Here is a 25,232-nt window from a genome sequence, read left to right as displayed (position 1 = left end):
ATTTCATGTCATTTTTCATTAAAAAACACATTATTTCTATATTCTTTTAAGAAAATCTAAATTACCATGGGCTAATTACCATGGGCTCTTTCTAATCACAGAGTTCTGCCTTTTACGCACAAATTAGCCCATTGGATTCAACCACCCACCGGCATGCCCGCAGGTAAAGTTTAAAATGTACAAGTTCTAATTACATTTCTCTATTTCAACTTAACTCAAACATTATTTAGTCAATATTTTAGTATGAATATAAAATATTTAATATTAAAACATTCATGCTGGAACCTTAACCCCTTTTCAGAACCATAAAAGCAGGTCCTCTCCCCCGCCTCAAACATCGGAAATGGAACATTCCACTTGTAACACAACCTCCAGACTACATAACCCATAACTACATAACTAGTGATGGCAAAATTGGGGCTTTTGGGAGGCAAAACGTTCGAATCATCACACGCCACAGTGAAATCTAGTGGGCCACCAGAGTCTAAATCAGACTGGACAGCTTCAATTTCTTTTGAAGCAAGTTTCAGCTGGAGGGATCACAAAAAGAAAACACCTTTTTACAAAGCTCAGTCCACACCGAAGGAACACTAAAAGAGATAAAATCCTGGAAGCGAAGGCTGTAACATTGCTCTTTACCAGAAAAAAAGGTAAAGAGGTAAGACGGTGCCAGATTAAGAATAGATTTATAAATAAATATGTAAAAATGTAAAAGCCTGCAGTTATATAAGGAGGGCCAGTTTACTAAGGGGTATAAGGTACAGTGATAAGTAAGGGATCTCGCACCTGTAATAAATCTAATAGCCCATGGTAAACAGTGTCCAACATACATAGCGAGGAGGCAGAGGCATTCATATATATTCATATATATATATATATATATATATATATATATATATAAATCCTGTAAAGCGCTTTGTGACAACATGTGTTGTGAAAAGTGCTATACAAATAGATTTGATTTGATTTGATATATATTCTATCTCCGTAATCTCATCAGCACGTCCTCTTACGTCAATGGCACATCCAACCACGATTTCAGTACATCAACCGGCAAGCCAGACCATCTCCCAGGTGCTTGTAGGTGCTTGCATGCAATTGTCTTGGGTAGACATCAATTTAAATCACCATTGATTTAAACGTACATAGCTCACGTGCCAGTGATTAGCATGTGGCTCCAGCAGGCTAATCTATAGCAGCATAACCAAAGGGAGGGGTTCAGAGGTGACCACAGTCATGAGGGCTCACTGAGACATTGCTTTCCAGTCAGGTCATTGTCACAACTAGAGTGATGCCATGATACAGTTGGATGACAACATCAACATCTCAGATTACCAGAAATCTCAATGTCTGCGGGCCCCCGAGCCCCACACCTTACAAGGGGAATATTAACTGAAGGCTTGATTAAATAGGTGAGTCTTAAGTCTAGATTTAAAGATTGAAACTGTGTCAGAATCTCAGATTGGAGCTGGAAGGCTATTCCATAATTGAAGGACATTAAAGGAGAAAGCTCTGCCTCCGGCTGTAGTCTTACAAATTTTTGGAACTAGGAGAAATCCAGCATTTTGAGAGTGCAAAGGGCAAGATGGGTTGTGGAAAGAGTTCACTCAGATATTATGGGGCAAGACCATTTAACACCTTATAGGTTAACAGAAGAATGTTTAATTCAATTCGATATTTAATCGGAAGCCAGTGTAATGCTGGGACTTAGAGTGGGACTAATATGATCGAATTTTCTAGCCTTAGTTAGGACTCTAGGACTCTATGTAATACACTAAACTTAATAATTTGTCCTCAAAATCACTACGAATGAATGTTCGTATGAATGAAATTATGGACTTTAAATAAAAAAATAATTGCTGGGCTCTTTGATGGGCCCCCCTGGCCCTGGGGCGTGGGATAACAGACCCGGTTGCCCCCCCCCCCCCCCCCCCCCCCCCCTGTCGACGGGGCTGCCCACATTTACAGACAGGCCTTCATCACAAGGCTGCTATTTAAACCACTGCAGAGCAGACATCCAGACTTTCAGAGTGCTGGGAGGCACCAAGTCCACTATGCAGATCACTTCAAGTCTGATGCCATTTCTATTAGTGTTGTGGATGACTGTGTTCTGCCCTGCACGATATAAAGCAAACCCAGTCAGCTGCAGACTGTGTGCTGAGCCTCAGATGCCTATTTTTTCCATGAATGGAGATTTTATAATTGGAGGGATTTTCACCATTCATTACTACACCGCTACAGAAGAGAACATGTACACCACAATGCCACAACAGCCGCAGTGCTCTGGGAGGTCTGTCTATAAGAATGCATTGAACAGCAAAGAAAACAGGACTTTTGTTACAATTACAAAGAGAAACTTTTATGTTTTTGTAGTTTATGTTTTGTGTTCTTCTCGTATCAGTAAATTGAAAATGCTACAGAAAAAGACAGCAGAAACTATGTTGTCTAATGTTTTGTAATTAAGTTTGTCTTACTCCAAACAGCATGGACTTCAGACAGCTGCGTTTCGCCCGTGCTTTGGAATTTGCCATCCGTGAGATCAACAAGAGAACAGATCTACTGCCGGACATCACATTAGGCTACGAGATACACGACTCATGCTCTGACTTGCTGATGGCAATCAAATGTGCCTTTCAGTTTACAAATGGCATGGAGTCCATTTTCAACGATTCCTGTTTAAAATCTGCAGCTGCTACTGTGCCTGCTCTCGTAGGAGATTCTTCTTCCACCACATCATTTAGCATGGCCACCATGCTTGGCCTTTTTGGAATTCCACAGGTGAATAACATTGGCTACATCAACTAGATTTTTTTTAACAGTTTTGCTATCATATTTGAGAGGTTGAGTAATGGAAAAAATATAAAAAAGTTATAAATAGTGCCACACTCCTACAGCCTAATATGAGCCTAAGACTTCATTTGTAAGGTAAATTAAATGTAAGTTAAATTAAACCACATAAGCAGGATTTTTACATTTTGCTATTGTATTTGAGAGGTTGGAGAGGTTCGAGAGTTAGGGAACTTTACTAATAAATAATGACAAATTATTGAGGGAATTTAAAAACCACATCTAGAATCAGGCTACAAAAATAACGGTGCTTTCTCGTTTCCTCCAGGTTAGTCATGCCGCAACTTGCGCGTGTCTGAGCGATAAGCGGCAGTTCCCAGCCTTCTTCAGGACCGTACCAAGTGACGAGCACCAAGCGGCCGCTCTGGCGAGACTGGTCAAACGTTTTGGCTGGACGTGGATTGGAACGGTGCGCAGCGATTCAGACCAGGGAAATAATGGAATGGCATTGTTTCTAAAGGCTGCGCAGGAGGAGGGGATCTGTGTGGAGTACTCCGTGGCCTATTACAGGACATATCCGCGCAGTAAACTGGAGAAAGTGGCAAATGTCATCCGCAGATCAACGGCCCGAGTAATAGTAGCATTTGCTAGTATAGGAGATATGAGGTTTCTTTTGGAAGAACTATCAAAACCGCCATCACCTCGGCTTCAGTGGATTGGCTACGCGTCGTGGATCACACATTCAGAGTTTCTGCGATATAACATGTGCACTGGTGCAATAGGTTTTGGGATTCCCCGTTCAGTTATTCCAGGATTTCGTGAGTTTCTTCTAGAAACCTCTCCCTCACAAGCATTGAAATCGCCAATTCTAAAGGAATTTTGGGAGAGTTCGTTCAACTGTAGCCTAAAAGGACGAACCGAGGGCGTGCGGGATTGTGACGGCAGGGAGGACATCCGCGCGCTACAGAACCCATACACAGACACGTCACAGCTGCGCTACTCTAACCTCGTGTACAAAGCTGCATACGCCATAGCGCATGCTTTACATGGTGTTGTTTGCAATGACACGCAATGCGATAAGACCACTAAATTCGCACAATGGCAGGTATAAAACTGCTTCGTTTAAAAACGGAATTTGACTTAGAATTATTCATATATACTCCTTGAATATATTACATATAAAAGAGTTTTCACTGTTAATATGTTAAACATTTTATGACCCAACAATTTTGCTGGTGCTTAGTCTGTCTTTCTGAAAAATGGCACTGTCAGTATGTGCATTCATGTTGGATAGAGCTATGCATTTAATCAAATATGTTCTCACTAACTATGGGCTGCAGGAGAACTGTGTTGTGTGTAGAGAAAAAAATAGTTATTGTCATGAACTTTCATTAAGTTGTGTCTTCTCCTCCAGATACTTGACCAGCTCAAGAGAGTGAACTTCACCACAAAGAATGGTTACCAGGTCAACTTTGATTCAAACGGAGACCCAGTAGCTGTCTATGAACTCACAAACTGGCAGTTTAAGAAAGATGGTGCTTTAGACTTTGTACCAGTGGGCTACTATGACGCATCCAGACCGAGAGGACAGGAAATCGGAATAAGCGGTGTGATCAGCTGGGTGGGAGGACAGACAGAGGTGCAATATAACACATTCTGTACTTATTACAAAGAATTTTCTCATTATATTTATGTGTTAGTAAAGAAAAAATACAAAAAGCCATTGTTTGCCATTCAAGCTCAGACATGTGAAAGATGTACATTTATGTCATTCTCTAATGTCTTTCTCAGGTTCCCCTGTCTGTGTGCAGTGAGAGCTGTCCTCCAGGCACCAGGAAGGCTGTACAAAAGGGAAGGCCTGTCTGCTGCTATGACTGTATACCGTGTGCAGAGGGAGAGATCAGTAACAAAACAGGTTGTATATAGAGCGTAATGCTGAATTAAGGTTTTACCAGCCTTGCTGTTTGCATTGATTCACTTTTCACAGAAAAAAATGTCTGTCAGTGCTCAATGCAGGGCAGAAAACATTTGACACAGTATCATTATGCATTAAGATTATTATTATTATTATTATTATTATTATTATAGAAACAGTAGTGTAATACTGGCATCTGTAATAGAGCAGAGGATTCCTTTCTCAAGAAAACACGTTATTTATGTATTGGTATATATTTAAATGTATTTTTGTAATGTTGTTTGAAAAGAAAATCACAAAGTACATTTGCAGAAAATCAGGTATACACACATAATGATAACAGTGGCCAAAAAAACTTTAAAGAGACAGAGAGGCTTTAAGAGCAGCCAAGACAACAGGAAACCCAACAAAGTATGTATGGCTGCAACACTGAAATTACAGTCAGAGATGCACTTATGGGAGGCAGTCATAGTCTAGGTGAATGATTCCCTTGGGGGACTGTACAGTGTTCTGCAATATCATGCATTATTAGAGGAGTGTTTCTGATATGTGGATCTGCTAATATAACCTCGTAGATTCTCTGGACTGTGTGCACTGCCCTCCCGACTTCTGGCCCAACGCCAAACAAGACAGCTGCCTTCCCAAGTCTGTTGAGTTCCTGTCCTGGGATGACACTCTAGCCATCATTCTGACAGTGTTCTCCATAACTGGAGCCTTCATGTCTGTTTGTGTAGGTGGTGTCTTTTACAAACACAGGATGTCTCCCATCGTCAGAGCCAACAACTCAGAGCTGAGCTTCCTGCTTCTCTTCTCTCTGACACTGTGTTTCCTGTGTTCACTTACTTTCATTGGTCGGCCCTCTGAGTGGTCCTGTATGCTGCGCCACACAGCGTTTGGGATCACCTTCGTCCTCTGCATATCTTGTGTTCTGGGGAAAACACTAGTGGTGTTAATGGCCTTCAGGGCTACACTTCCAGGCAGCAATGTCATGAAATGGTTTGGGCCCCCACAGCAGAGACTCAGTGTTCTTGCTTTCACTCTCACACAGGCAATTATTTGTATGATTTGGTTAAAAGTATCTCCTCCTTTCCCTTTTAAAAATCTAAAGCTCTACAAGGACAAGATTATTCTAGAATGTCATTTGGGATCAAGCATTGGTTTCTGGGCTGTTCTGGGTTATATTGGACTCCTGGCTGTTTTGTGTTTTGTTTTGGCTTTTCTAGCACGGAAGCTGCCTGACAACTTTAATGAAGCTAAATTCATCACATTCAGCATGCTTATATTCTGTGCAGTTTGGATCACATTTATTCCAGCTTATGTCAGCTCTCCTGGAAAATTCACTGTAGCTGTGGAGATATTTGCTATTCTGGCCTCAAGTTTTGGTTTGATTATTTGTATTTTTGCTCCCAAGTTTTTTATAATTGTTTTTAGACCAGTGAAGAATACCAAGAAACACCTGATGGGTAAAGTTCCCTCAAAGGCTCTCTGAGACCCTCACTCAGGTAGCACATGTATCATAAAGGTCCAGCATCATTATATAAACTGGACAGGCATGATTAGGCCTACATGTACATAGTAAATAAGTAAGTCACTGTTTTACCCATTTATTTTTCTCCCATGTCTATTCTGATACTAATTTCCATGTATTTTAGTACATGGAATTTAGACTTACTGATATATCCATGTATTTGTCTCATCTCAGTACCCTGACACTGCTCTTCGAATTTCAACAAAGAAAATGAATTTGATCAAGTGGTCTCAATGCAATTGACACTATTTTTTCCATGAGGAGTCATGGTGCAGGAGAACCCACATGTCCGGACGGAACATTCTCAGCTGGATATGTGTTTGACTCATGTGGGACATGGCGGAATGTGTGTCTTGCGCCTCTCTCCCTGGAAGATGTCGAGGACGTGTTCTTATTTGTAACTTTGATCGCAGGGTTTCTGCTGATTGGATTAGGCATTGCCCTGGTGTATCGGGAACTTAAAAGAGTGGGGTCAGTTATCGAACACCCACGAAAATTGCAATTGATGACATGCAATTGAAACATGATTGATGCGGTGGGTAGAGCTGTTGGAACGCAGACTATGACTGTTAGGAAAAGCTTGGAGTCAATCGTGGATAGTATCAATGCTCTACGTGTGAAGTTGGATCAGTTTGGAGACCGCAGACTTAACAGGTTCCGTGTGCTCATAAAGACGGACTCTTTGCTAAATTCCTCATTCCAGCTTATCTGCATTGGCACCCAAACAAAATTCTCCCAGAAGGTTGTTGTCTTGGTTACCTGCTCCTTCCCCCACACAGACTGTCAGAGATGGCTCTCGCCATCCACCGCGAACTTTTACACAAAAACTGTGTTCCAGGCCTCTGGCTCCCCCTCTCCCTATCTGAATGAATCATGCCTCTCTCTGCTTGACTGTCTGTATTATCAGTGCTTGTATGTGCTATGGGAATTTTTTGCGTGCTCACAGACTGTTGTCCGGTAGTGAGAATAATCTGTGGTCATTTTTTTTTGTCTCCTCCTAATGTTTATCTCTCCATCTGTCAATGGCGGCACTCTCTTGATGCTGTGGCCACTCTGTGATCTAGGAACTGAATTTCCCCACTCGTGAGATCAATAAAGTTAATTAAATTCAATTCAATTTTACTAAAAAGTCAAAATCCGTGTATCATTAGTTCATTTGATATTAAACTAAAAATCAAAATCAGAAATCAAAAAAACAATTATTTTGTTTTTGTTTTTGAATATAAAAACAAAAAAAACTAACCAGGGGGCTATTCCACGAAGCGAGCTAACTCAGTAAGCCAGGTTTTTAAAGACAAGCCTGGCTCATTTTGCTCAAATTCGGTTCCATGAAAGAGGCTAGACTTAAGCCTCGCTCAGTTACTACAGCAACATATACGTTTGAACAAACCTGCTCTGTACCAGGCTAGAGTTGAGGCTTAGCTTAGCTGGACCGATTCTATTGGCTGAGCAGTGTGATGTCAGTCTCGCCATCCGGGAAACTGAATTGAGGAACAAGGTTCCGCTGCAGTTCTATAAATACAGATAAAAACGGTCTGCAAGCGAGTTAAATTTAATTTTGTGGTCAGCCGTTATCGGCGTTAACGGCCCACCACTATTCCAAATACAATTTATATTTCGATCTTCAGAGTACATATTCATTGTTAATCAGTGAGGTTTCTGCACATTTCAATGTATTGGTTTAATCTTAACAAATTCAGTTCAGTGTAAAATGGAATACAGTGTATAATCGCAGTTATGGTCATCAAACATACATTAGCATACACTATCACAAAAAATAAAATTCTTTGTACCTGAGTATTAATAAGCTTTGTGCTTCTTTGCCAGTGGTGCATTTTTGTACAGCGTTGGGGATGCATAACATCTTAGTAAGGTGACGGTCTTAGTAAGGTGACAGTTTGCCTTGCGCTTAAGTGCTTCCTTAATATATTCATCAAATTCCACAATGATGGGGCATCTGCTGTTTTGCTCTAAAGCAAGGTCTTCTGCAGTAGTGAGGGCTGCTACAGGAGGCCCACCACCAGTAGTAGCAGTAGCGGTTTCTTTCTGGTTGCTAAAATATTTTATACAGTTATTTAATATGGTGTTTTCCCTTTTCCTGCACATTAGACTAATCAACTGTACTAACCATTCTGGAGTATATTTTTATATTTCACCTGGACCTGCTGCCACGTCTCTTCACCCCGCTCATGTTACTTCTAAATCATGAAATAATTAATTTACATTATTAATTTACTATAACACTTTTAAAATGCCAATGAATGGAGTTAATTATATGCTCACACATTTAATCTGTCTGCAATATTCTGCCAGGCAGCTTCTCTTACTTTATGAATACAGGACATGTTGCCTTTCTTCGTAATAATGTCTTTATATTCCTCATACAGACATAGCTCGTGTTCAGCAGAAGAAGCAAAAAGCTGCTCGTTCCTTCAGCTCTTTCGACATTTTCTTGCCTTTTCTAATATCGATTAATGAGGCTGTTTAAATACTGTGTGCACGTGCATGATCGCCGATTACAAAAGCCTGGCTTGAATTAGCGGGAACAGGTTGCGTCTGGATTTCGTTAGTGGAATGGAACTAGACGGAAGTGAACTGTTTGGCTAACTCAAGCGAGGCTTACTCTAATAAGCGCCGCTTTCATGAGCTCGCTTCGTGTAATAGCCCCCAGGCTTGTATTTTTTGTTTTTTATTTGATGATCCAAACAAAAATTGGAAATTAAAAAAGCGGATTCGGAGCCAAACTTGATTTTGATTTTTAAACTTGACCCATTTGTGTGCCTCGGAAGTCACTGATTTGTTTATTCTTCATGGGCATCATTTGCACAGGAGTGCACTGCAGTGTTACTTGTTCTACTCTGATTGTAGCCTAGACATTGGAACATAGTCTATATTGGTATAAACAACATTACCGTACTGGAACTACATTTTAGATTAATTAAATATTTATTTGAAGGTGGTAAGATGCATGCAGAGATTTCGTGCACGTTGCAGCAAATGGGTATCCAGTACATAGCCGCGGGAAGGTATTTTGCTTAGGGGGTGCTGAAAGGGGGAGGTAGTGTTGCGCTTTACGTCACAGCAAATATCCAAATACAAGCCCTACACTCTGAGTTTGACAGCAAGTACAGCCATAGTTGCCAGGTTCGCGGTTATCACACCAAATTGGGCTTGTTTGAAAATCCAGCCGCGGGTAAAAATTCTGGGGTCGCGGGGTGCGGTTTTTTTGGGCTACTTTTGAGTTGGGAGTTACAAGTCAACACTAAGAATCGATTGCGATATATTGGAGACAATTTGTCTCCATTTTACACCATTTTATTTTTATTTTTTGGTATTATCATTTTTCTTTACAGTTATACTCGTACTGCCCACAGGGGGTGCTGCCCCAGCTAACAAAAAAACGTCCTCTGGAGAAAGCATAACAGAGAGAGGTGGCGAGACCATTAAACGAGAAGCAATCACAGAGAAAGCAGGGACCTGGTTGTGTATGGTTATGCCAGTTTAGTCTGGGACTGACTCTGGTGTCCCTAGCAACGGCTGGGGGAACTGCATCCGAGCCAGCCCTGACAGCTCGCAAAATGAAGCTCAAGAATTTTGTTAACACAACAAAAACCATTTTATTTTACCAAAGCACTTTATTTTTGTTAATTAAATGTGAGACACTTAATTTTCTGTATTTGTCATTCTGCAGATTTTATAGACTGAAGCAGAAATTTTTATAAATCTTTTAGTAATTTTTTTAATTGAAAATCGTTTTGAATCGAATTATGGACCCCAAAATCGGAATCGAATCGAATCGTGAGATAGTAAACGATTCCCACCCCTAATAGGCACCGTTAAACAGCAGCGTGACTATGGGCCGGGGCCGCAGTGCGTGTCAATGGCTCCTCCACAGGTTGAGTTAAACTACCGGCGGCCGGCAGCCCACTAACCCATCGGCCCACCGGGGAAATCCCCGGTAGTAATGTATGCCAGTCCACCCCTGGTACATAGGATAGAATGAGAACATCATTATTTCCACCACACTTTGCGATCTTTGTTTCTTGGACACATCTGGCACCTCTTTCTCCTCTGTCTGCCCTCTGTACCTCTCCTGTTGCTGGTTTGCAGTTTTTGTCACTCCACACCTTCCCATTGCTTCAGTGATGTAGGTTGGTAGGTTCGGGGTACCTTCCAGTCGACTTCAGATGATTCAGAGGACTCCTCTGTGTCTGACTGATCTTGTTTGGCAGGAGCAGATTGGGTCTCAGACGGCCTGACATGTCCAGATGGACAATATTCTGGAGCAGTTTTTTTTAACTTGTCGTGAGCCTATTTGCCAGCTAGCTACTAGAAGCTACTAGCGCTGCTTCATTTGAAGTCGTTTTAGCGTGACACAAAACTTAATTCTGTGGTGCTCCTAAAATACTTATATTTGTGAATATGTTTGCCAACTGACCGTTCAGTTGTGTTAACTGCTTGGTGTCAGTGAGATTTGGCCATCAAAAAGCCTCGGCTAAGGACATCGGCAGCCTTAAGCTAGCTTGAAATTAGCTTATCACCTCAACCCATTTTCCCCGTTTTGCTGCAGATTGAGAAGCAAACACAACGGGGTATTTCACCTGGAGTCAGCTCGACCGTTTGCTCAAGTTTTTGTGGTAAGAACAGTACTTGCTGTTTAATGTACCATATTTTAACTATGTACAACACAGATTGTTTGAACAAGTGCAGCATGTGCATGCTCACACTGCCTAATTAATTCACCTGTGAAATTTAAAATCTGCCATATCTTTTTATATTGTCAGAAAGGTGAGTAATGCAACCTACTTCAGTAAAACCAGGGTTGCCAACTTTTCGAGATCGCTAGGAGTGAGATTTGAACCTGGAGGGGGTGGCGAACGTAAATTGTTACCGGACAGGTTGTAAAATGGACACAAATTAAGTATTCAGGGTACCCGTGGGTCCTTAAAAAGTCTTAAAATGTCTTAAATTTAGTTTTCCATATTCAAGGCCTAAAAATGTCTTAAAATGTCTGGAATTTTATGAGGGGAGGCATTAAATTATTATAAGTGTGTGTTGTTCAGTTGTTCTGGTGCGATGTGAACTTTGCCGAATCTAGCGCTAGGACCATGCAGAAAATAACCGCTCCAGTGTCCTAGTGCTAGATTCCTAGCGTTGGAGTATACGGCCTCAACAACGTCAACAATTTTCGCTCGCCAACCACCCCCCCCCCCCCCCCCCCCCGTCAACGATGTGGAACACACCTGCATCCCCAGTAATAGTATTATTTTTTCTTGTGAGAGGTATTAAAAAGGTCTTAAAAGTCATTGAATTTGAGATTTTAAAATGTGCAGATACCCTGGTATTCTATCGCGATCAATCGCCAGTGGTTAGCGATATGGATCAGAGGTAAATAAACTAGAATTTTTTTAGGAAGTGTGGCGTGTAAGCGTGTGAAGACAGTCAAATGCGTGTGTCTCACGCTCAATGCGTGAGAGTTGGCATCCCTGGTAAAACATTTTCTGTTTCTGATATTTTGCTCCAAGCATGTACAGTAACAAAGTATTTAAAAAAATTACCAATACAGTGCACTTAAACACTATTATAACTATTTGTTTAACCATTTGGAGTCAGTAAAGTCATAGTCAGATAATGTTTTATACAACTTGTGAACTTTTTTAAAGATTATTTTTACTGTTAGCTTTACAATCTGTTTAAGGAGCTTTAAGTGGATTTTTTTTACTCTTATCTTCAGTATTGGATAAAATTTTCATAAAGATGGCAAGTTTTTTTTTTTTTTGTCTGAAAGTTTATCATGCAACAGGACCTTAAGTGGTTTAACCCTGTCCCACATTTGGTTAGCCATGCTACAGTTTGTGACTTGCTGGCCATAAGTAATTCTAGTAAATCCTTTTTAGACTTGAGGTTTTTGCCTCTTATCATTGTGTATACCTTCCACTTGTTTTCTATGATGATTCAAAAATGCATATATCAATATATGATCCCAATATATGAAGTGATTTTGTTTCCACTTTTTCAGTTTATGGTGTTTCAGTGACGGCGTTAATGTGGCAATGCAAGACCTGCCCATCAGTTTTACCAAGTAGGTCACAAATTTTGCATTTGTTGAGTGAAAGATTGGTATACTGTATCCATTGCATTGCTTACTTGGTGTGTGAGTACTGATAATCTAATCCACCTGCAGTTATAAATAAAGTAGATTGAGTGAGTGATAGAAGAAGGAAGGGACTGAGTTTTGAAGGGAGGGTAGGAGGGAGTGAATGGTGGAGGGAGGGAGGGAGGGAGGGAGTGAGTGAGGGATGTTTTTTTTATTTCACTGAAATAACCCTTTCATTTTTTATTTTGCATTCACTGTTCCACTGTGAGACATTTATCTTTTTTTATATTGTCAGGACATTATAAAAAGTCCAGTCCATAATGGTCAGGTCAAATGTACAGTTTTTATATTTTGTATATGTTGGTGTCATATGATCACTGGTTAGAAAAGTCAGTTATTTGAGTTCACATCTCTATTTTCTCTATTGTAATTCTTAAGGATGACACTGATGCTCGAAGGGAGTCCCTCATCAAAGGACTCTGTATCTATCTGAATGAGAGTCCTGATGTCTTGGTGCAGGAGTACATGGTGAGTGTTTTGAGTACATTTTGGCTATACAACATTGTAAAACCATGCATTATTTCTGTGATTATATTGGGCTGTTAAGGCCCTCTTTATTAATTTCAGAAAGTAATTCTAGTAATCCCAAAGTAAGTCCAGTGCTGAGATTAAAACAATAAGTTAAACTTGTCACATTAGATTTTCAAACCTACCAGTTTTTCTCCATATTCCCCTATTGATAAATGGAGAATTTTTCACTTTCATAATAGCATTATGACAGGGTTCTGGTGGATCCTCAAAAGGCATTGAATTCATCAGTCCAAAAATAAGGCTTTAATTAGCCTTAAAATGTCTTAAATCAGTCTTTCAGAGGTCTTAATATTAACACTTTGTAAGTAGGATGATTATAATTTCTCTCAAATATTAAAATAATGTCACAATATTGTTGCCATTTTCGACCCTGTATTTTTGTTTATAAATAAAGGTGTTGACGTGCAACTTTGAAGAGAACAATACAATCTGTTGTAAGACCTTTATTTGTAAAATTTCACACTTGAAACTTGAATATAATATCAGAATTTAAAATGAAGATAACAACATGTAGTATTTAAGTGACTGGTATTATTTAAGAATGTTTATCAAATAGGGTTGGAATAAAGTGAGAAAATTGCAACAGATTAAAGTATTCTAGGAGCTCAAATCACTTCATCATAACATGTTTCAATCACACATTATCAACACAAAATATACATGTTTATTAAATGTGTTACTTGTGTTAATTTAACTTAATTGTTTAAGTTGCTGCTGAAGCAAAACAAATGTGTGCAACCAACTTAAACAAATGGCAGAAGTTTTCTGCCATTCCTCAATGCAGATCCTGCAACCAATAAGGCTTTGGCGATCAAGATGTTCCTGAAAATTGAAATGAGAAAAAAAAACTTTAAAACTCATTTACATTATGTAGACCTTACATCTTTAATAGAGTTATATATCAGTTCATATTACAAAGGAAATATAACAAGTTATTATGTTGATGTGTATAAACGTAAGACGAATGAAACATTTATTTGTATACCTTTTGAAAAGCTTTTGCCAGGGTAGGTTTTGGACTTGCAGAAGCTCTTGTAGCAGAAGCCGCAGCAGCGCTGGGTAGTTGGCAATGCAATTCATGAGTAGTTGGCAATGCAAATTAACCAGCTGCTAATGAATAAATCAATCAATATGATAAATATATCAATTGCACCATTTAGGTGGCGCTATATCACACCAAACCTCTCTCTCTCTATTACACATGCACACACATGCACTGGCCTACCAATAGGTTTCACATACACACTTGCCTAGCCATATCTACTATGCCTTCATCCCAGGCATGCAAGTGGGTACCTATGCCACTTGCGAGGACCCCGCTCATTGCCGCTTGATGCTATCCATCATGGATAGATGGCCAAAGGAGGAGATAGAAGCCACTGACATCAAGACATGGAAGCTCCAAATAGTGCATGGAGAATTTCATTCTAAACAGAGCACTCTGAGAATGTACACTGAGTGGAAGGACAAGGGCCAACGACTAGTGAATATCAGAGTCACTATTCAGGATGAAACATTAAAGATCCAGGAACATACCATGCCCCCAAATTATTAAGTGCTTAGTAAAAACCCCAGACAACAGAGACCTGAGTTGGATGGGCATGAGGAGGACCAGGAACCATCATGAGTAGTATAAATCTCTGCATGGTTTATACCCTTAGCAAATAGAAGAATTGGCTGGTATGGAGAAATCCTACAAATGGTGTGAAGAGTGTGGATTGAAAGACAACATGGAGGTAGTAATCATGGCTGCACAAGAGCAAGCACTGAACACAAGATCAGTAGAGGCTGGGATCTACTGCACCAGGCAGGACCCCAGATGCAGGCTGTGCAAAGATGCCCCTGAGACAATCCAGCACATAACAGAAGCATGCTATGCATGCTATGTCTGTTGATTTTTTTGCTTGATTGTAGATGCATGTACATTTATCCCAGATGCTGACAGACACGTCAGCAACTCTTGGGAGCTACTTATGATGTGCTTCCAACTCCACAAAACCTTGGGCAGTGGTTAGGTGAGGATCCAACTTGTAAGCTATGTGCAGGAAGTGGTACATTGAAGCACATCCTGTCGGCATGCAAGGTGAGTTTGTCACAGGGACGTTATACATGGAGGCATAATCAGGTACTTAAATCACTGGCAGGTGCACTTGATAAGAAGCGTTTGGAAGTTAGTGGCATGCCAGTTGCTAGTTCCAATAGAGTAATTAGGTTTGTGTGTGAGGGGCAGCATAGCAACGAGCCAGCACAGTTTTCAAAAGTTGGCGATAAGTGGGCTGATGCAAGAGATTGGAAACTGTTGGTTGATGTAGGCTGTAAATTGCAGGTTCCAGAGTGTATTGTTGTCACAAACTTGAGGCCAGATGTTGTGTTGTACTCTGAAAGTAAGCGAATAGTGTATTTCATAGAGCTAACTGTTCCGTTTGAGGACGAAGTTGATGCAGCATATGAAAGGAAAAGGTTGAAGTATGCAGATTTGGTGGCTGAGGTAAGAGAGCGGGGCTGGCAAGCATATATTAGACCTGTAGAGGTAGGGGCTAGGGGTTTCGTGGCGAAGTCTGCCACAAGACTACTGGCTGAGTTTGGATTTAGAGGCTGTGTGATGAGAGCAGTGGTAAAGGAGTTGTCAGAGGTAGCTGAGAGATCTAGTCAGTGGGTGTGGCTAAGAAGGGCTGAGGGTAGGTGGGGTAAGGATAGTACTTGAAGAGATAAATTGTTTGGTGGGTGTGATGTTGAGATATGGGTAGGATTGTCACTTGGCTTTTCCGATAGCCGTCGGGTAGCAGGGTTGTTGGTAATTTTGTGATGGGCTGCATTGTGAGCTTGGAGGGGGGTGGGTCTGGGACGCCAGACTCCACTGATGAGCCTTCTGGAGGTGTTGGGGGCTCAATTCATCGAAACACCAACGAAGGGAGGTGCCTTCCTGATGACCCCAAGGAAAAGCTTGCAAGGTATTGTGTGTGTCCATGTCACTTTGTTTTGAAGGTCAGTCCAGGTTTGTTTGGTGGTCTGAGTACTTGGCAGTTGAGGCAATGGACCATGAACATAGTGCGCTGTGCTTCTGGATCCTTGTCGAGCCAGTATCAGATTGTAGCTGCTGCTGTGTTCTGTTCAAGCAACTAGTGTGTGCATAGGGTGTGTGAAATCTATCTTGTCTTCTTAGTAGTATTGTGTAGGTATTATTAGATCATGGTTGTTGGTTGGTTAATACATCCTAGCCAAGCCTGTTGCATGACTCTGGATGTTAGGTGCAGGATTTATCATCTTCCTGTTTTATGTTACCTGGAGGTGATGTGTGGGTGATCAAATATCAATCCTCTATTATTTTTATAGATCTTCTTGGTATAATTTTTGATGTCTGTCCACTTCTGGGCAGAGTGCCAGTGTTCTCTATTCATTCTGAAATAAATTTGACAGGCCAATTAAGAGCATTTCTGTCCCTAAAAATGCTATAGAACCAGTGTCATCTATTGAGTTTTGAGGAATTTGGATCAGATAAGATGATTCTTTGTGCTTCAGAATACATCCTAATTGTGTTGTCTCCCGTCACATCATCACATCAAAACTAAATGTCCCACAAGCTCACATAGATGCCAAAATATGCATTTTTGGCAATATAGTGTATCAGTACGTATCAATCACATCACTACATTATTTCTTCCATTGAATTTCCCAAACACTGAAATTGTGGAAAACATTCCATTTTGCTTGCTTACGTTATGATTTGTCGCGTAAAAATAAACACAACTAGCATTATTCTGTTTATTGCTAGCCTGTTCTGTTACTTTAAGGCAGATTATAACACTTGTTTTGCTGTGGCCCAAGTTCACAACACAGTTTATTCGTGGTCAGTACAGAAGAAGGACACATGAAAAAAGAAGAAATCATTGTTTCTGATGCCACTGCCTGGAGGTTAGTTATCAATAAAGACCACAGGCTCAGTGTTCCTGCATACATGACCATGCCAGCACGCTTCAGCGATTGTCATGTTTTGGTGCACTTTGGAGAAGCACTTTGTTCCCCATACTTGTTACTCCTCATCTGTCTAATACAGGTCCTCCTTTAAACATAAGATTGTTTGATGTTGACGAGCGAGAACAAATAGCTTTGAACACCCACATCTACAATTATGTCAGGTCCCTTAATTAGCTTTATTGTGTCTAAATATCATTTGGAGTAGCACATAGCTGAACAAACAATTTCTTACCCACTTTTCCAAGTATATGGTTCCCTGTGATGAGAAGGTAACAGTCTGCACTACAACCTCACACTGTTTCCTTACAAATACGTTTCATAGTACAGTACAAAATAAATGAATAAAAGTGGCTAAACTGTTAAATTAGACTAAGCAACTATATCAACTTATAATGCACACGCGCATGCACACACAACACACACGCACGCACATAGTCACCATTATGGTTATAACTTAATACAAAACCACACCTCATATGTTCACACCCTCATTTACCCACTACATAGTGGTTATATAAACCAGTGTAAATCAACCATCTAGACTTTCAGAGTGCTGGGAGGCACCAAGCCCAACATGCAGATCACTTCACGTCTGGTGCGATTTGTATCAGTGCTGTGGATAACTGTGTTCTGCCTTGCAGGATGTAAAGCAAACCCAGTCAGCTGCAGGCTGTGGGCTAAGCCTCAGATGCCTGTATTTTCACTGAATGGAGATTTTGTGATTGGAGGTATTTTCTCTATTCACTACAACATGAGAACAGAGCAGATCAACTATACCAGGCTGCCTCCACAACCACAGTGCTCTGGGAGGTCTGTCTCTGGGGGATTGGTGGGCATTATGTTAGAATGAAAGTTAAACGACAACTGTTATTAAATGGATAACCTCTCATTTTCTAGTTGTGTGCTACATATGTCAAGTTAAAAACAAAACTAAACATATAGGCCTATGATGTGATTTTGTCTATAATTCAGTGTTTTTATTTTTATGTTTATAAATAGCATGGACCTCAGGGAGCTGCGCTTTGCCCGTGCCTTGCAATTTAGCATCCACGAGATCAACAACAGAACTGATCTCCTGCCAGGCATCACGTTAGGATACCAAATATATGACTCGTGCTCTGCAGTACCGATGTCAATCAAAGTTGCATTTCAGTTTACAAACGGGTTGGACACTGTTTTCAGTGACAATCCTTGTTCAAAGTCTGCAGTGGCTGCTGTACCAGCTATTGTGGGAGATTCTTCTTCCACTCCATCAATTGGCATGGCTAGAACTCTCGGTCTTATTGGAATTCCACAGGTGAATATTGCAGGCTACATCACTAGGGTCTCTAATATAAGACTTAATGATTTAACAGTTTTGCCCCTCAAGTAAAGTTTCTTTCTTTTAATTTGTTAACTGATTTGCAGGTGAGTCACTCTGCAACCTGCGCATGTCTGAGTGATAAGAGTCAGTTTCCTGCCTTCTTTAGGACGGTACCTAGTGATCAACACCAAGCGGCTGCACTGGCAAAAATGGTGAAGTATTTTGGATGGACATGGATTGGGGCAGTGCGCAGCGACACGGACTATGGAAACTACGGAATGGCAGCATTTCTAAAGGCTGCGCAGGAGGAGGGGATCTGTGTGGAGTACTCCGAGGCCTATTACAGGACACAACCGCGCAGTAAACTGGAGAGAGTAGCAAACGTCATACGCAGATCCACTGCCCGGGTAATAGTAGCATTTGGTAACATAGGTGACATGAGGTTTCTTTTGGAAGAATTAGCACAGAAACCACCCCCTCCTCTTCAGTGGATCGGCAGTGAGGCGTGGATCACACATCCAGAATTCTTGCGGTTTAAAATTTGCACTGGTGCTTTAGGTTTTGGGGTCCCCCGGTCAGTTATACCAGGATTTCCTGAGTTTCTACTAGACCTCTCTCCAGCACAAGCCTTGAAATCGCCCATATTAACGGAATTTTGGGAGAGTTCATTTAGTTGTAACCTAAAAGTGCGAAAGGACACATCAACTTATCTGCGGGAATGTGATGGTAATGAGGACATCCGCTCGGTACAGAACCCATACACAGACACGTCACAGCTGAGCAACACGAATTTGGTTTACCAAGCTATGTACGCTATAGCACATGCCATCCACAGCGTCATTTGTAAAGATACACAATGTGACAGGACCAATATATTATCACCTTGGCAGGTACAACACTGCTCATTTTAAAACAATTTAAATTAAAAAATCAAATCCTGCTTATTGAAATAAGTAATTTTTTATGTTTCTACAACATATTGACAGAAATGTAAATAAAAAAAAACTTCTCTAATAACAATGCAGGGTATAATCATGTAATCAAACACTATTTGTGGGCTAAGGGTAATTTAATTGAAGACAACACTCAGCACTGCCAGGACTTTTTAATAAGTGTATGTTATTGCAGATACGCGACCAGCTCAAGAAAGTGAACTTCACCACAAAGAACGGTTACCAGGTCAACTTTGATTCAAGTGGAGACCCTGTAGCTGTCTATGAGCTCACAAACTGGCAGATTAAGAAAGATGGTGCTTTAGACTTTGTGCCAGTAGGCTACTATGATGCATCCAGATCGAGAGGACACGAGTTCAGAATGAGCAGTGCTATCAGTTGGGTGGGAGGACAGACTGAGGTACTGTATAACACAACCTGCACACTCACTACAGAGTGACAGTTTTCAAATGCTCGGTAACCTGCAACACATGAGTATTTTCACCACACACTTGCTTTAATTTATGAAAGCTCATGAATTATCTGTTTAATATAACTTAATTGATAATTGATTAGAGTAGGAAAAACTCTGTACAGTGACTATTGACTTACAGGGCAGATGCTTGAAACATACTGGATGTATAATTTGTTTCTCTGATTTTATATTATTCTTGTCGCCTTTACCAGATTCCAGTGTCTGTGTGCAGTGAGAGCTGTCCTCCAGGCACCTGGAAGGCTGTACAGAAGGGAAGGCCTGTGTGTTGTTATGACTGTATACCATGTGCAGAGGGAGAGATCAGTAATATAACAGGTTTGAAGATTTGTACCCTTATTATTTGTATTAGTTTTCAAACTAAAGATATTTGTCGGTGCTTGTTGCATGGGAGTTCACATATCCCAACATGGCAACTTGTGCATATATGTTATATATAGCAACAGCAGACTTATAATAGATCCTGTAGTACAACAGAGTGTTCCGATGTGTACAGAATGTATGTCAATTCCACCAAGACAAGAAAAAAAATGCTCCTAGACATAAAGTCTTTATGGATAGTTCTGTGTTATTTTTGTAATGCTGAAGAAAATATAGAAAGCAGTTCTGAGGTAATCTAGGTCCTGATGCCTAATGATCACATGAAAAGTGAAAAGAAAACTCTAAAAATAAGGATGTGAAAGGAGCCAAGACAACAGAAATCCCAACAATCTGTGTGACTCCAACAATGAAATTATAGTCAGAGATACAGTCATAATCTGGTTGGACAATTCCTTTGGGGGACTGTACTGTGTTTTAAGAAGTGATGCCTTATTTGAGAATGATGTATTTAAGGGTCTGATTTTGCTTTTCTAATTTCATAGACTCTTTGGATTGTATACACTGCCCTCCTGAGTTCTGGCCAAACACCAAACAAGACAGCTGCTTCCCCAAACCTATTGAGTTCCTGTCCTGGGATGACACGCTGGGCATCGTTCTGACAGTGTCCTCCATCACTGGGGCCTTCATGGCAGTGTGTGTTACTGCTGTCTTCTACAAACACAGGACATCTCCTATTGTCAGAGCTAACAACTCAGAGCTGAGCTTCCTGCTACTCTTCTCTCTGACTCTGTGTTTCCTCTGTTCACTTACTTTCATTGGTCGGCCCTCTGAGTGGTCCTGTATGCTGCGCCACACAGCGTTTGGGATCACCTTCGTTCTCTGCATCTCCTGTGTTCTGGGGAAAACAATAGTGGTGTTAATGGCCTTCAAGGCTACACTTCCAGGCAGTAATGTCATGAAATGGTTTGGGCCTCCACAGCAGAGACTCACTGTTCTTGCATTCACTCTCATACAGGTCATTATTTGTGTGCTTTGGTTAAAAATATCTCCTCCTTTTCCCTTCAGAAATCTAAAGCACTACAAGGACAAGATCATTCTGGAATGTCATGTGGGGTCAACCATAGGTTTCTGGGCTGTTCTGGGTTATATTGGTTTCCTGGCTGTTTTGTGTTTTATTTTGGCTTTTCTAGCACGGAAACTGCCTGATAACTTTAATGAAGCAAAATTCATCACATTCAGCATGCTCATATTCTCTGCAGTTTGGATCACCTTTATTCCAGCTTATGTCAGCTCTCCTGGAAAATTCACTGTGGCTGTGGAGATATTTGCTATTCTGGCCTCAAGTTTTGGTTTGATTATTTGTATTTTTGCTCCAAAATGTTTCATTATAATTTTTAGGCCAGATCAAAATAACAAGAAACACCTTATGGGTAAACTTCCCTCCAAAGCTCTTTAAGATGCATTTTTAGATGCTCCAGCAACATTGTGCACTGTGATCACTCATGATAAGACCAACATGACCGTAGTAAGCCATCCTCAGCCATAGACAGCCATTTATGTTTGTAGTATGAGCAAGCCTAATAAACTTACACAAGCTTCACATTATTGACAATAAAGTGCATTCAATAATTTTAGATATTCTTTCAAAATGTCAATTGATTGATGGTTTAACTGTTTTATTGTCCATTCCATACAAATAAATGACAGCAAGACTGCATCAAGCAACTGGCAAAAAATACAGACCACATCCTGTCATGGACATTCTCTGTCGCCAGCAACCAGGCTCTCTGTGTCAGTGAAAGTGTCAGTTAAAGCACCACACGCACGTAGAATGGTTACTTCTCCAAAGCACTCTAGTTTATTTCTCACAACGCCAGTCCTTATGTACCTTGAGGCACTGGTCAAGTGTTACAAAGTCATACTATTTACGGACACAGATTACACAGATATAGATATGTTAGTACCAGTAAAGCCTGTCTAAGCACAGAAATTCTGCACTCCTAGGGAAAACTTGCTCCTGTCTGGAACATGTCTTCTGTCTGGAACGTCTCCATTCCGGTCTTCTTCCTCCTCTCGTCTAGTCTCTTGACCCCAAGGATGACCTCAAGCTTCCTCATTTGGTTGCACGCTATGTTTAAAAATACTGTCTTATATCAGAAACTAGTAATTCTGCATTTTCTGCAACACTCCCTGCTTTTTGTACTCTCGCAGTTCAAACAATAAACATTATCACAGTAATCATAAACTTTGATTGTGAAATAATCATGGAATGAATCATTACTGAAATTAACTAGAGAAAGGGGAAAGAAAAACACATGACATACATTTAACATTACCTATTCTGGAATACAAAATGTTTTGGTGATTTGGTCAGGTGTCTGGTTCTGTGACCAGCACAGAATCGAGGGAAACCGGCCATGGCGCCACAGTCGTGAGAAGATGTCCACAGGGTCGAACCTGCACCTTTTCTCTTCACAAATCGTTATGCTGCGCACAATATCAATCACAGTTCCACAGTTGTTGTGGAAAACAATAGGATTGTCAGTCTTTTCCCATTTACCCAATTGGCGCATTCTCGCCAACAAACAAACTACACTTTGCCATGTCTCATTTTCCAGTTTTGCTAAGGAGACATGGGAAGGGATGTTAGTAAGTTGAAAACAACATACTTGGCAGCTGCAGCACTGCTGCAGTGCCCCGAGCAGGGCAGATAAGGGAACTGAGGGTGTGAGTGAAAGTTCAGTGTTTGCACAATCAGAAAATTTAACCACAACGTCAGAATATGAATTCAATGGGGACCAATAAACGTCTCCCAGCCACAGTCTCTCACGGTGGTTTGGCTTATCCCTAAACCACATCCTCTCATAACTCAAGTCAGGCCTGTCACACACCTTAGCTGTTAAATGAGGTCCCCAGCATTCATAATGCTGTGAGGGCAATCTCTCTTATGCTGCAGTTTGCTCTATCAACTTTTCAGTTGCTCATGTTAAAGTGTTACAACATAGCTTCCAATTATACACATATAGCAGCAGCCCCGGTGCATATTGGACAATTGTAAAATTATCATCAGCAAGCTGAATTTGCAACTTCTCACACAAACAATAGAAAGTAAATAACTGTGAAGGACCTCTCGTCCTGACTCACACACACATTGCTGATTGCTGCTGTGAGAGGCTCCTGCACAACCACCCCTGATGCCCCTTTTGTGCATAGTTTTCTACCTGACAATGGTGGTGTATTAAGTGCAGCAGTGTAGGCCTTCTTCATGTAGGCAACATCAGAGGTGGGGACTCGAGTCACATGACTTGGACTCGAGTCAGACTCGAGTCATTAATATTAAGACTTTTGACTTGACTTGAAAAAATATTCAGAGACTTAGACTTGACTTGGACTTTTACACCAATTACTTGGGACTTGATTTGGACTTGAACCTGTTTACTTGCAAAGACTTGATTTTTTTTTACCCCAAATCTAAATTTTAAAACGCATATTAATATTTATAAAGTGCGCCCCATTTCCGTCCTTCTGACGCAGACCGGCGTTACACCAGATTCTGTGACCGTCGAGTTTTGTGACCACAGGGGGCGCTATTTCACAGTTTCTGTTCAGAGGCACAAACGCTTTACGAATGCTACGTAAACTACGCTGATGCACTTTCTTTACTCGTTTTGTTGGTGTCCATGAGCCAAAATATGACAGATGTTTATATTTACATTTATTTATCATTTATTACATAAATGTACTTAAATAAGATTTACCATCCCCTCACCATTGCAGCCAACAAAGAAATCATGAATGGGATGTACAGGTGAGCCTTTTTAACTGGGGTCACCAATTCTGACGGCAGCCATCAGAATATGTGACCCCACTGAATCTCCAGGTAACAATAGTAGCCTACAATAACAGAAAACAATGAAAAAATAACCCTAACCTTTTATTAGTCTATATTTAAACATTTTATCCAAATGGTTAGAATAACCATTCGTAATGACAGCATCTTGCTTACGAAGCTTGCTATTTTCGTGTAAAATGATGTAACGAAACATTCTTGTTTAAGTACATTTATGTAATTAAGAGAAGATAAAATGTAAATGATCTGTCATCTTTTGGCTGGCGGACACCAACAAAACGAGTAAAGAAATGCATCAGCGTAGCATTCGTAAAGCGTTGGTGCCTGTAAAAAAAAAAAAAAGACTCGAAAGGACTTGAAATTCCAAGTTTCAGACTTGGGACTTGACTTGACGGTTGCTTGTCTTGACTCGAGACTTGACTTGAGTTGACTGTCTTTGCTTGAGACTTGACTCGGGACTTGAGGATAACGACTTGGACTTACTTGAGACTTGCAAAACACTGACTTGGTCCCACCTCTGGGCAACATTATCAGTGTTAAATACAATGACATCTTCATTATCAATGTTGTACTCTTGGAGACACTTCACAACAGCCATAGACACAGTGGAGTGGTTACATTGGTCTAGAAAGACAGTGTCTGCAAGGTAAGCCAACATTCTTCCAGATTCATCCTTCTCCAGTGGTGCAATTAGAATGTTCAGTATACATCGGCCCTCTACATCAGGTGTTTCATAAAAAATGACAGCAACTGGCTTTTTGGAAAAATTCATCTTGAGAGATTCTTTCCCTTGCTGGTAGACATCTCCCAAGTATTTCTCCTGAAGTTGGTGGCTCCCAGGAATTGCACCACCGTTGACCACCTTCTCCTTTAGGAATTTTCTCAACACTGGATGGTCACTCTTTGAAAGGGGAATATTGACAGCTGTGCATGTGGTTACCCAATCTTCACATATCTAATGGCACAAGGGAGGAATAAATCATCAATACAAGATAGAATTAACATTTTCTTTTCATCATTACCCTTTCCAATCTATATTCACTGTTGTTGAAACCCATTATGTAACAAAACCTCAATATGTAACAGGCTGACAAAATGTAATAAATTTTCATGCTATTATGTAATAATTTACACATTTTGTAACAATTTCTGCATTTTGTAATAAGTCGCTTGAACTCAATATGTAATATATTTCTCCACAATTTGTAATAAAATTATTACACATTGCGGAGGCTATTAAAAAATGAGGTAGCTGATTTTTTTGGGGGGTGCAAATGTAATAACATGGTGCATTATGTAATAACCAACAAAAAATGGTATTTTATTCAGCACTTATCTAGCAGATAACATTCACACACAGCCACATTTCACATTTGCCAAGTATGTATAGGCCTAAGGTTATATAGATATAGCCTGTCTCGTATAAAAATGTACTAGTAT

General features: G+C 40.5%; 2 protein-coding genes across 2 annotated transcripts; both read left to right on the top strand.

Annotated features, from left to right (window-relative positions):
* The first annotated feature begins 3,177 nt into the window (after positions 1-3,177).
* LOC143501291 (extracellular calcium-sensing receptor-like) lies at positions 3,178-7,481 on the top strand. The gene is made up of 4 exons (XM_076994940.1): positions 3,178-3,892; positions 4,202-4,426; positions 4,579-4,702; positions 5,278-7,481. Exons 1-4 carry the CDS (start codon positions 3,290-3,292, stop codon positions 6,189-6,191), a joined length of 1,866 nt encoding a protein of 621 aa, XP_076851055.1. The 5' UTR covers positions 3,178-3,289; the 3' UTR covers positions 6,192-7,481.
* Positions 7,482-17,464: 9,983 nt separating this feature from the next.
* Positions 17,465-22,186, top strand: LOC143501286 (extracellular calcium-sensing receptor-like). Its single transcript, XM_076994927.1, has 6 exons — positions 17,465-17,703; positions 17,893-18,190; positions 18,301-19,086; positions 19,325-19,549; positions 19,816-19,939; positions 20,485-22,186. The coding sequence occupies exons 1-6, from the start codon at positions 17,468-17,470 to the stop codon at positions 21,396-21,398; spliced, it is 2,583 nt and encodes an 860-aa protein (XP_076851042.1). The 5' UTR covers positions 17,465-17,467; the 3' UTR covers positions 21,399-22,186.
* The last annotated feature ends 3,046 nt before the right edge of the window (positions 22,187-25,232 follow it).

This window comes from Brachyhypopomus gauderio, chromosome 2 (assembly GCF_052324685.1).
Source record: "Brachyhypopomus gauderio isolate BG-103 chromosome 2, BGAUD_0.2, whole genome shotgun sequence".
Classification (NCBI taxonomy): Eukaryota; Metazoa; Chordata; class Actinopteri; order Gymnotiformes; family Hypopomidae; genus Brachyhypopomus; species Brachyhypopomus gauderio.
The sequence above is the reverse complement of the archived record's forward strand: the minus strand, read 5'-3'. Positions and strand labels throughout refer to the sequence as shown.